Source organism: Rattus rattus, chromosome 1 (assembly GCF_011064425.1).
Source record: "Rattus rattus isolate New Zealand chromosome 1, Rrattus_CSIRO_v1, whole genome shotgun sequence".
NCBI classification, from domain to species: Eukaryota; Metazoa; Chordata; class Mammalia; order Rodentia; family Muridae; genus Rattus; species Rattus rattus.
Genome location: NC_046154.1, coordinates 16,214,493 through 16,226,786, shown reverse-complemented (window position 1 = coordinate 16,226,786; position 12,294 = coordinate 16,214,493). Strand labels below are relative to the sequence as shown.

General features: G+C 50.6%; 1 protein-coding gene across 1 annotated transcript in view; it reads right to left on the bottom strand.

Annotated features, from left to right (window-relative positions):
• Positions 1 to 12,294, bottom strand: part of Fhad1 (forkhead associated phosphopeptide binding domain 1) — a 118,989-nt gene that overhangs the window by 46,485 nt on the left and 60,210 nt on the right. The window contains exons 15-16 of the mRNA XM_032895089.1: positions 4,206 to 4,276; positions 3,258 to 3,395 (exon numbers count right to left, since the gene is read on the bottom strand). Of these exons, the coding sequence (XP_032750980.1) occupies positions 3,258 to 3,395; positions 4,206 to 4,276 (209 nt within the window). The remainder of the gene's footprint in view (positions 1 to 3,257; positions 3,396 to 4,205; positions 4,277 to 12,294) is intronic.

Sequence of the window (12,294 nt, the reverse complement as noted above, 5' to 3'; positions counted from 1 at the left end):
CAAGATTATGGCCCCTGTGGTTTGGGACTAAACGCAGGCTCCTGTGTTGAACGTGTTTGGTTCCCGCCTGTGCTGCTTAGGACGTTCTGGAAACTTTAGGATACGGGGCCTGGCAGCAGGAAGTTGGTCAGCAGGGCCTCCTGTCTTGGGTTACACTGGTCCCTTATCCTTTCTCCTCTCTCTGCTTCCCACCCACCATGCAGTGCGGAGCCCTCTCTACCACACGCTGCTGGCACTGCCGTGCTCTGCTAAGCGCTTGGGGTGTAGCAAACATAAAACTGAGACAAAACAAACCCTTCCTTCCCCTTAAAAAGCTAAACACAACTACCCTGGGATAGTATGATGAGCAGGAGGACCTGTGACTCCAACACTCAATCGTAGTGTGGCATGAAAGCTGAGGGGACTATGTGGGGAAAGGGGGACCTGAGGGGGACACATGAGGGTAACAGTGGGGGAAGGTGGTCTAAGCAGGATGTTACACAGGCATGAAAATTTCATAATGGAACCCACTGTTTTATGTACAAAATACTTTTTCTTCCTTCCTTCCTTCCTTTCTTCCTTCCTTCCTTCCTTCCTTCCTTTCTTTCTTTCTTTCTTTCTTTCTTCCTTCCTTCCTTTCTTTCTTTCTTTCCTTTCTTTCTTTCTAGAATCTTTCCTTCTTAAAAAAAAAAAAAGTCCAGCATTCTGTCATCGTAATGAGAAGGCCAAGCTAGCCTTACCCTGACAAGAATCTTCGGCTGATGGTTCTCCCATTTTATATCTTCCACTTGGCAAAAGGCAGAAGGGGGGCTGGCTCCACAGGTAAAGGTGTCTGCTGCCTCGAAGCCTGATGACCTGAGTTCGATTCCCAGGACCCACATGAAGGAAGGAGGGAACTGTACACACACACACACACACACACACACACACACACACACACACACGAACACACGTATGTGTGACAGAGACAGACTGTCCTAGTTGGGGTTCGCTGAACTGGAGCCAACAAGAGATGGTGACACTGTGCACGGCCTTGTCCTTCACCGTGGAAGGAGGGGATGCTCAGGAGTTGGGGTCTGGCAGGTGGGGGCAGGAAGAAGGGTACAATGTGCCCCCCACCTCCCTAACCACTCTGATTGTGTCTATCAGCCATGGCTGTGCTTTGGAATGTTACGAACCCCAGAACCTGAGCTACACTCCCACCTCTGACCCCAGAGTCTCAATGACAAAGGGTGGCCCAGCAGGTGAGATCATAAGCCTGGGACCTAGGAAGAGAGCAGAGGAAGGTATGGCGGGTCCCTAAGTGTCACACAGTATGGCAGGTCCCTAAGTGTCATACAGGGGAATGATAAGAACTGGCTTTAGAAATGCATTTCTAAGTTCTCCATAGAGTCTGGCTCAGTGGGCCCAGGTGTGGGCCCAGGCTCTATGTTTTATTAATGCTTGTTTATCAGCATATGTTAATTACGTCAACTGTGGAGGGTTGGTCTGTTGCTAGGTAATCTTGTAATGCTAAATATTGGCTCTGGTTGCCTCTGGGAGGAGAGAATCCTCACATTCACAAAGTGATGCTATGTGACCCTGTTCCTTAATGGAAAACGACTGGTTGGATAGAGAAGCCGACAGCCTATAGCTGGGCGGAAGAGAGGTGGGTGGGGCTTCGGTTCTGGGCTCAGGGTCTGAGGCAGGACCCCAAGGAGAAGAGGGAAGGTGGGAAGAGGAGAGATGATGTGGGGTAGGTGAGTCACGAAAACATGGCCTCGGGGGCTGGCCAGTTGGAGCTGAGAGCTGCCCAGATGGAACTCAGGGTTATTGATGGAGAAGTAGATTGCAGCAGCTTACATGGTAGGCTATTACATCTAGTGCATTAAGGGCTTTTTATAAATATAAAGGTTTTGTGTCTTTTATCTGGGAACGGAAGGCTCAAAGGCGGGGTAGAAACCCCAGACTAGGATGAACTATTTACTACAACACACAACTGTGGGTTCTGTTGTGACATTAAAACACGTGCGTGCAGTGTATGTATCTCCGTTTACCATCCCCCATCCTCCTCTTCTTCTCAAGTATTCCCCACTGTGCTTCATACCCTCCCTCTCCTCTCTCTTCCCCTCCTCTTTCTCATTCTCTTCTCCCCTGTCTCTCTCTTCACCTCTCATTCTTTCTGTGACCCAATCTGTTCCATCAGGGTGGCCATCCTGTCAGTGGCTATACCACTGAACAAACAGACAGACAGACAGACACTCTCTCTCTCTCTCTCTCTCTCTCTCTCTCTCTCTTTCTCTCTCTCTCAACCCCCCTTCACTCTCTCCTTCCCTCCTTTCACCCCTCCCCATCAATTATCAGCTGCCTATGGATCCTCAGGAAGGGACAGGGCCTTGTGTGCTCCCAGTCCCTCCCCGACAGGATGTCTACAGGCCCAGTCTTATCCTGGCCCTGGGAAGGTGGTCACAGCCATGAATTCTAGCCTGTGACACAGACTATTTCTAATATAGACTCTGATCAGAGTTGCTTTCCTTGGGACATCTCTGGGAAAGCCCCGGGTACCCCAACAGTAGGATGCAGATCTGGGGTGTCAGGAGCCCCTAGGGGATGTCACAACTGTGAAGCCAACTGCACCTCGAGCAGGTCCTCGGACCCCGCAGGGGTCTTAGCAGGCATGGCTCTGCAGCGAGCTTTCTACAAGGCCTGGATTCTAGGAGGGTGAGCAGCGATTTGGGCCAAGTTGTTCTCCCAGATATATAGCTAGAGAAAAAAAAAATGGGCTGATGTGACCTGAAATCAGTTTTGCTTACACTTGGCCACTCATAAACCAGGATCTGCCGTAAGGACACCACTGTGTTTAGACAAGGACACCACTGTGTTTAGTCAACTGCGATACGAAACAGATAGGGTCACGTTTCCTGAATTGTCAACGTGCCTGCCTTTTTCAATTGATCTTTCTGTGGTTTTTTTTTTTTTTAATCTTTTAAAAGTTTTGCTTATTTATTTAGTGTACTTGATATGTATGGGGTTTTTGCCTGCATGTATTATCTGGGTGCAGTGCCCATAGAGGCCAGAAGAGGGCGTCAGATGCCCTGGAACGGGAGTTACAGACAGTTCTGAGCTGGGTGCTAGGAACAAACCCACGTTCCCTACAAGAGCAGTCAATGCTCTTAACCACTGAGCCACTCGACCAATCTGGAAGCTGGGGAAATTACTGTTCCACACAAAGCCCACAGAAATGTCCACCTCACCTCCCAGACTCAAAGGAACAGCCATGGACCGACTGACTGCCTTACCGCCTTCTCTTCTGTCAGCTGCTCGATTCTGGCTTTCAGCTTCTCTTCTTGTTCTAGCTTCTCTGTCAGCTTCTCCTTTTCAGCCAGGTTCTCCTCCTGCAGAGACTGCTGGGTTTCCAGAGAAGCATTCACCTGGGCCTGCAGGGAGAGAAAAGCTAACTGAAGCTCACGGGGGAAGACAGTGAGGAGCCCTTTAGCCTTTTCCTTAAGAATTGCTTATCCTCCACAACAGTTCCTCGAAAGCCTGGCTGAACCATACTCCACGTAGAGATGTGAGTGCTTTGAGGGCAGCAGTGAGACGTCACACTCCCGGGTCTAGATACAAACCCCAGCTCTAGCTAAGTCTTCATGTCTCCCCATCCCAAACATGGGGTGTCACCGTGCCTGCATCTCGGTCCTGAGATGACGAGGGGCAACTTTGAGGCCAGGGCGTGGTGTGCGGTAAGTGCCCAGTAAACAGCACACGGGAAGGTCAGGAGCCACCGTGCTTTGATCCAACTGTGTGGCAGTCAGAACCATCGACCTCCCTGAACAGCGATGTCCGCAGAACGGGACTGATGAACTACGGACCACGGGCCGGATCGGGTTTGCCCTCCCCTCCACCTTTGTGTGTGGCATGTGGCATTTACGTGTAGGCGTGTGAGTGTCACGGTGCTCGAGTGGAGATGAGGGGACAGCCCCTCCATGTGGGTCCCAGGGACTAAACTCAGGTCGGCAGGCTTGTCTGCTGAGCCCCCTCGATGGCCCTCTTGGGGGGTTTTTACGGAGGAAAACTGTGGTTATCCCGGGAGGTCAGGTAGGGGATGGTGCCCTCTCAGACACTGGGCTCAATCCCTTTGTGCAAACAGAAAGTCCTGTTGCCTGCGGGAGGGTGGCGGCTGACACATCACCGCAGGGAGACAAATTCAAATTTACAGTCTGGGGGAAGAAAAGAACCAAAAGAGTCACCCGAAGTTCCTCGGACTGGATCATAATCTTCTTGTAATGTTCCAGAAGGTATATCAGACACAGGGAGAACCCTTAAAAGAGAGGGGCAGGAAGAGAGGCGAGGATCAGTTTATCTCCTTGTGTCTTTTTCCCTCCCTCCCTCCCTTTCTTTCTATTTCTCTCTTTCCTTTTCGAGATGTGGTCTTGCTATGTAGCCCGGGCTGGTCTTGAACTTGTGATCCTTCTGCCTCAGCTTTCTAAGTTTTGACGGTACGGATGAGCGTGTGCCACCACACACAGCTTTGCATAAGGACTTAACCCTTCAAGACAGGACAAGCTGTCTTCCAATATATTTTTCTTTTTTTTAAGATTTATTTATTTATTTATTTATTTATTTATTTATTTATTTATTTATACACTGTAGCTGTCCTCAGACACACCAGAAGAGGGCATCAGATCCCATTACAGATGGTTGTGAGCCACCATGTGGTTGCTGGGATTTGAACTCAGGTCCTCTGGAAGAGCAGCCGGTGCTCTTAACCGCTGAGCCATCTCTCCAGCCCCCAATATGTTTTCCAAATGGTTGTTAAGGATTTGTACCAGGCACAGCTCCAAGGGGTGTATGACTTCGTTTCCATAGACACTAAAGCTGTATCAACAAAGCACCACTTCCTGTATGCAAATTATGATCAAGGAATTTTAGGAAGCCACACCCTCCCCAGGCCTTACAGCCCTGGCTGCCCTGGAACTCTCTCTGTAGACCAGGCTGGCCTTGAATTTAGGGATCTACCTGCCTCTTGGAAGTGCTGGGACTACTGGGGTGTGCCACCTGTGCCTGGTCGAGGGGTTTGGATTGTTTTATTTCATGTGTGTGGGTGGTTTACGTCTATGTATGTCTGTGCTCCATGTATGCACCTGACACCCATGGAGGTCAGAAGTTGTTGTCAAATCCCCTGTGACTAGAGCAGATGGTTGTGAGCAGCCATGTGGGCGCTGGGGATTGAACTGGGAGAATAGGCCGTGCTCTTAGTCACACAGGGAAGGCCTGAGGGAAAGGGTGAGGGACAACGGTCAGCTCTGAGACGCCTGGAATCTCAACAACTGGACCCGAAGGGGAGCTGGTCAGAGAGGAACTGGATACCACCTGTGCCAGGTCCAGTCTAGGATCTCGGCCACCACCTGGGACCCAGGAGCCAAAGAGAAGGACAAACTCATGGGCGGGATCTACAGAGGGCCAAGGGAAGAGGGGAGAGATGGAAAGAGAAGTGGGGAGAGGCGCCAGACTGTGTCTCAAGATCAGACTGTGCTGGTCTGAGTAAGAATGGCTTCCATATTTTTGAATGTTGGGCCCATAGGGAGGGGCAGAACTAGGAGGTGTGGCCTTGTTGGAGTAGGTGTGGCCTTGTTGGAGTAGGTGTGGCCTCGTGGGAGGAAGTGTGTCACAGTGGAGGCAGGATTTGAGGTCTCCTAGGCTCAAACTATGCCCAGGTTGGCACACAGTCTCCTTTTTTTTTTTTCTTTTTTTCGGAGCTGGGGACCGAACCCAGGGCCTTCGCTCTACCACTGAGCTAAATCCCCAACCCCAGCACACAGTCTCCTTTTGCTGCTTTTGGATCAAGTTAGAGAACTCTTGGCTCCTCCAGTCCCATGTCTGCCTGCAGCGGCCGTGCTTCTCACCACGATAATGGACTAAACCTCTGAACCTGTAAGGCGACCCCAGTTAAATATTTTCCTTCATAAGAGTTGCTGTGGTCATGGTGTCTGTTCCTGGCAATGGAACCCTGACTGTGGTGAAGTGTGATCTCGTTGGGGTTCTGCCCTTGGGAAGAAGAGTGCGATTGCATTGTGTTTTCAGTTACAAAGGTTTTAAGTGTTGACTGCAAGAATCCAAAGGTCACAGGTCACGGCTCTGACTTCGGTTCCACATGGTGGGGCCAGCATGTGGTGGTTGCTGAGGCTGGTAGAACGCTTGTCTAGCAGGTACGAGGTCCTGCCTGGGTTTATCCAGCGCCAGTATGAACTGGATTTGGTGATGCATACCTGGAACCCCAGCATTCGGGAGGAAGACACAGAGGGTCAGAGGGCCAAGGTCATCCCCGGCTGCACGTGGAGATCGAAGCCAGCCCGAGTCACCCGAGACTCAGAAAACAAGACCGGAAACGCTGCATGAAAGCAAAGGCCCTCTGTGATCCACCCCGTTGCCATGACAGTTCATAATTTTGTGTCCCCCTCCAGATTTTTCTTTGGTCAGCTACTGACATTTAAAAAAAGGAAGAAAAAACCCCCAAGAAACCAGGAACATGGTTTGCATATTGTTTTGCAACCTGATCGCCTTTCTTCTTCTCTTTCTTTAGACAGGGAAGGTCTTGTTAGGCAGCTCTGACCGGCCTCTCTCTCAGCGATTGCCTGCCACCCTTGCTGCAGACTGCGTCTATCTTTTCCTTCCTTCCTTCCTTCCTTCCTTCCTTCCTTCCTTCCTTCCTTCCTTCATTCCTTCTTTCCTTCCTTTCCCTCAAGGTTCTCTATACTTGTTGCTGGAACCAACCAGCTTGCTCGTATAGGATAAATGAGCAAATTGCAGTTCCAGCTGAGCCTTAGTCTCCAGCCATAACAACTTCAAGCTGTGGCTGATAGAATGGGTTGGACCCCCGGCGTTCAGCACAACGGTCTTGCCGCTGTGAATCCTTCAGGCCCAGCCTGGTCTCCTCTGGGGGGTTGAGTGGGGGAGGAGGTGTCTTCTCTTGGAGTTGTGCTGACTCATTGTCAGTTTTCAGTCCATATTCATGGGGGAAGGAGATGATTTTGCTTTTGTTTCTTGGCCAGGGTTCCCTCTGGTGCTGAAAGTCTTGTGAACATGGAGGCAGGGGAGCGATGGAGGCAGGGGAGCGACGGAGTCAACTGACTGATCACAGTGGCAGCATGGTGATGAAGGAGGTGGAGAGAAGGGAGAAATCCTTTCTTCTCTTTTCTTTGTCCCACTTAGCTCAGCTCTTCCAGAAGTGGGGATTCCCCGTGGTTGCAGAAATGGACACAAACAAGTGGGTTTGCAGAAATAGCCCTAAGTGACATTTACCCCCCTTACCTCGGGAGCCTGAGAGACGGAGTCGAGGCTGCTGTCTTCCCAGTACGTCCTTTGCCAATCACCAATCAGAGGCGATGCCCAGAAGTGGAGCAGCAAGACTTCGAGGCTCCCCTATGTTGGGCGACCTGGATTGCCCTGGGTCTACCTCGGGACTTACAGACATGCTTGCTATGTAACTTTTCCCTCTCGAAACACTGTGGTAAAGGCTGGCAGGGAGCGTGGTGGTTAGAGTGGGGCAGGGAGGGACACAAGACCATGTCTCTAAGACGGCCTTGAAAAGGCTCTTTCTGTTTGGGCCCCACTGAGTGCTAATTCACTGCCTAGTGGAGATAGGGTAGGGTCTAGACAAAATCTCTCTGGTGTAAGCCAGGCTGCCCTGCCCAGGAACACATGGGTGGCCACCCACATTATGTCACCAAGTACTTGAGGTTGTTGATGAGAGCAGATCCTTGCTATCAAAGCCTCGATGTGGGCCAGGGAGGCCATGCATTCCTTATACCTACCCACGAGGTTTCCTGACCATAGTACAGACAGGTACACTGAGGCACAGCACTGTCAAGGAATCTGGCCACATGGAGTGCTGGTCTGGAGTCCCAACCCTGGGTCCAAAGCTCAAATGCAGAAGAGTCGAAAGAGAGTCAGAGAGGGGCTTTGTCCTCAGCCAAACGCACTTTGAAACTTACTTTCCATATGTCATGGTATTGGAGATGTAGCCCCAGCGGGCATTGTGGCTTTGTAAGGCAGTAGATCCCAGTTAGCAGCTGGCTCTGACTGGTTGTGTGGCCCTCCCTGCTAGCAGGAAGGCCTTGCTAGGCACTACACCATGCTCTTGGGCTTCCAGACGCGTGAGCTGTACAGGTGCTGTCTCTTTATGAACTGTCCAGACTCTGCTGTTCTGTTACAGTAACGTCATGACTCGTCCTGTGAGCACGACAAGGTGCATCTGGGGAAATGACAGTGTAGGTCCATCTAGGCCTGGGTGCTAGGGATGTGGGCATGGCCTGGTGCCCTGCTGGGCCTTCGGAGGAAGTGTGGGGCCATGACCGAAACCACACTGGCCTCATATAGTTCTGACGACAGCAAGTCCGTTTTAACATTAGTGAAAATACAGCCAGCATTAACACCTGTCTCACTGAGCTGGCAGAGGGTACAAAAGCACTTGGCTCAGAAAACACCTAGCAAGTGCTTAATCCCCAGGAGTGGAACATATCACAATGCTAAATAACCAGCAGTGAAACACTTAGCACAGTGCTAAGTACCCAGCAGGGAAACACTTAGCCCAGTGCTAAGTACCCAGCAGGGAAACACTTAGCCCAGTGCTAAGTACCCAGTAGAGAAATACTTAGCACAGTGCTAAGTACCCAGCAGGGAAACAGCACAGTGCTAAGTACCCAGCAGTGAAACACTTAACACAGTGCTAAGTACCCAGGCATAAAGCCCTTTACACAGTGGCAAGTCCCCAGAAGTGTCAAATGACTCACAATTCCTGCTGCTTCCTCAAGCTGTGACAACACAGGTTCTTGGGTGTTAAGGGATAGCGGTGGTCTCAGTGCCTCAGAGAGGTGTTGTGAGGGTAAGCAGGGACGACACAAGGACATGTTGAGAATGGTGTATCAGATCCAAGTGCTTGAAGATGACTGCTATCCTCACCATCGTCACTGTCACTACTGCCATCACCACCACCATCATCATCACCACCACCACCATCACCACTGCCTTAGGCACTGCTCTATTGCTGTGCAGAGACACCATGGCCAAGTCCACTCTTATCAAAGAAAACATTTAATTGGGGCTGGCTTACAGGTTCTGTCCGTTCTCATCGTGGAGCATGGTGGCTTGCAGGCAGGTGCTGGAGCAGTGGCTGAGAGTTAAACCATGATCCGCAGGGAGAGAGAGAGACTCTGGGCTTGGCTTGGGTTTTTGAAGCCTCAAAGCTCAGCCCCAGTGGGGGCAGTTCTCATTCAAACTATCACAGTCACCTTCCTCACCTTCACCCCCCATCACCTCCTCCACCACCACCATCACCATCACTACTGCCATTAGGATCATCACCAACACCCTCCTTCCTCTTCCCCACTTTCTCCCTCCCACTTCTCCGCCTTGTGCAGATGTCTCTGTGCTGGAGACAGGCGTGTGGTGGAGAACCCAGGGGTGCACCGGACTGCCTGTCCCTTTTGGCCCTTGGGATCTCCTTACACGGAGACAGATCCCTTTGCCGCCTACTTCCTCTTCCACACTGCGCCACTTTTTATTCTTTTCGTTTCTCTCAGCTCCGTAGAACCAAGGCATTGTAACCAAGGACACGCCCAGCAGCCCCTCCTCACTAGAGATTCACAGGTCGTCTTCCCAAAACCACTAAGCTAGGGATAAAGAGCAGGGAAGGACCTGCATTCGGACCCTCCGCCCTGCCCTGTAATGCACACTGACTGTGAACAGAGGAGGGCCCTGGGGAGCCCGGCGTAGCACCGCTCGGAGCTCAGGGCCCCCAATCCAGGAGAGAACTATGGCTGGCCTGAGGTGCTGCCCAAGGCCTGTCTGTCCCAGCCTTCCTGGAACTGCCGTCTTGACAGCTTAACTTCATATCCATATTTCTTTACAGTAACAGATGGCTCCATTTACAGACACAGACGGCGATGACAGAAGTGGTCTTGGGAGTGAGGAGGGGACAGTGTACACACAGCTTGGTGCAACTGTTACGGAGGGAAGAGACTGGGATCTGCTTCTTATTGGTTCCAGCCTGGACGAGCAAATAGAAGCCCAGGCCGCTGCTCCCCCGGCAACCCTGGCTGGAGAGCCCTGGTGGGTGGGAACACGCCAGCTCCTTCACCCGGTGACCCTGTCCTCATCTCTCATTTCTGTGTACACACTTAGATACATTAAGCCCGCTCTTAATGTTTCCTTTCCTTTTTTTTTTTTTTTTAAGAACTTTATACCGCCTCATGGATCACTTCGGAGACACCCTGTCTGGGAGGCTGAATCACTGGAAGGCAAATGTCTTTCTGGTCTCATTCCTGGCTAGATGAAGGCATGTTTATGAAGTCCTTCGAAAGAACAAGTTTTCAAGGACTGGCCACAATTTCCAAAATGTTGGCGCTACTGTGAGCGTGTCCCTGGGAGCTCTCTCTGCTCACCCTGTCTTGTCTTTCTGCATAGCACCCACTCCTACAGTTTTATTCATCCACCATTCATCTACCTATCCACCCATCCATCCTCCTACTTATCCATCCAACATCTATCCATCTGTCTGTTCATCCATCCATCCATCCATTTACCCACCTGTCCATCCATCCATCATCTATCTATCTGTCTGTCCACCCACCCATCCATCCATCCATCCATTTACCCATCTGTCCATCCATCTATCCATCTACTGATCCATCGATCATCTATCCATCTGTCTGTTCATCCATCCATCCATCCATTTACCCATCTTTCCATCCATCCATCATCTATCCATCTGTCTGTTTGTTCATCCATCCATCCATCCATCCATCCATCCATCCACCCATCCATCCATCCATCCATCCATCTACTGATCCATCCATCATCCATCCATCCGTCTGTTCATCCATCCATCCATTTACCCATCCGTCCATCCATCCATCCATCCATCTATCCATCTGTCCATCCATCCATCATCCAACCTTCTGTCTGTTCATCCATCCATCCATCCATCCATTACCCTCCATCCATCCATCCATCTACTCCATCCATCATCTATCCATCTGTCTGTTCATCCATCCATCCATCCATTTTTACCCATCTGTCCATCCATCCATCATCTATCCATCTGTATGTTCATCCATCCATCCATCCATCCATCCATCCATTTACCCATCTGTCCATCCATCCATCATCTATCCATCTGTCTGTTCATCCATCCATCCATCCATCCATCCATTTACCCATCTATCCATCCATCCATCTACTGATCCATCCATCATCTATCCATCTGTCTGTTCATCCATCCATCCATCCATCCATCCATCCATTTACTCATCTGTCCATCCATCCATCCTCCTACTTATCCATCCATCATCTATCCATCCATCATCTATCCATCCATCTGTCCATCCATCCATCCATCCATCCATTTACCCATCTGTCCATCCATCCATCCTCCTACTTATCCATCCATCATCTATCCATCCATCTGTCCATCCATCCATCCATCCATCCATCCATCCAACCATCCATCCATCCATCTGTTCATGGACTCACCGACCCACCCATTCATTCATTATCTACTCATTTGCCTATTTTTATCTACCATCCACCCACCTACCTAACATTAATCTACTTACCCACCATCACCCATCCATCCATCCATCCACATACCTAGACATCCATCTAGATATATTATGTCTATCCACACATCATTCATCCCCCATCATATATATGATATATATCACATATATGACATATCATCTCTTCATCTACCCACAATGCACTTATCCACCCGTCTACCCGTCTACCACCTTTCCTCTCTACCCACCCTCCATCGTCCCTCTCCTGTTTACCTCCCATCTGTCTCTTCTTCCTTCCTCTCCTCCCTTACTCCTTTCTCTCTCCCCATCTCTCTCCCGTCCATCCCACAGCCGTTTGGGAACCTCTCCCAGTGTGGCAGATCTCCCCTGGTTACGGGATGCGTCACTGGCTTCTCATTTCCTGAGCAGCCGTCCAGGTTCAGCTCCCTCTCAAGCACTGCATCCTCCCCCTTGAACCTGGGCAGCATCCAGCCTGCCCGAGCCTTCACGGCCTTCTCGTCTTTCTGCCCTTTGCTGGGTAGAATGTTCAATTCTACCACTTCCTAGAGACACTCGAACCTTCTTTCCCCAGCCCCACCCTGACGCTAGTGTGGCCACCGTCACCCTTAATGATAACTTACTATGCGGACCGGGCTGGCCTCAGGCTCGCAGAGACCTGCCCGTCCCTGCCTCCAAAGTGCTGGGATTAAAGGTGTGAGCCCACTTTAAAAGGTTTTGCTTTTTTTTTTTTTTCTTTTCTTTTTTTCGGAGCTGGGGACCG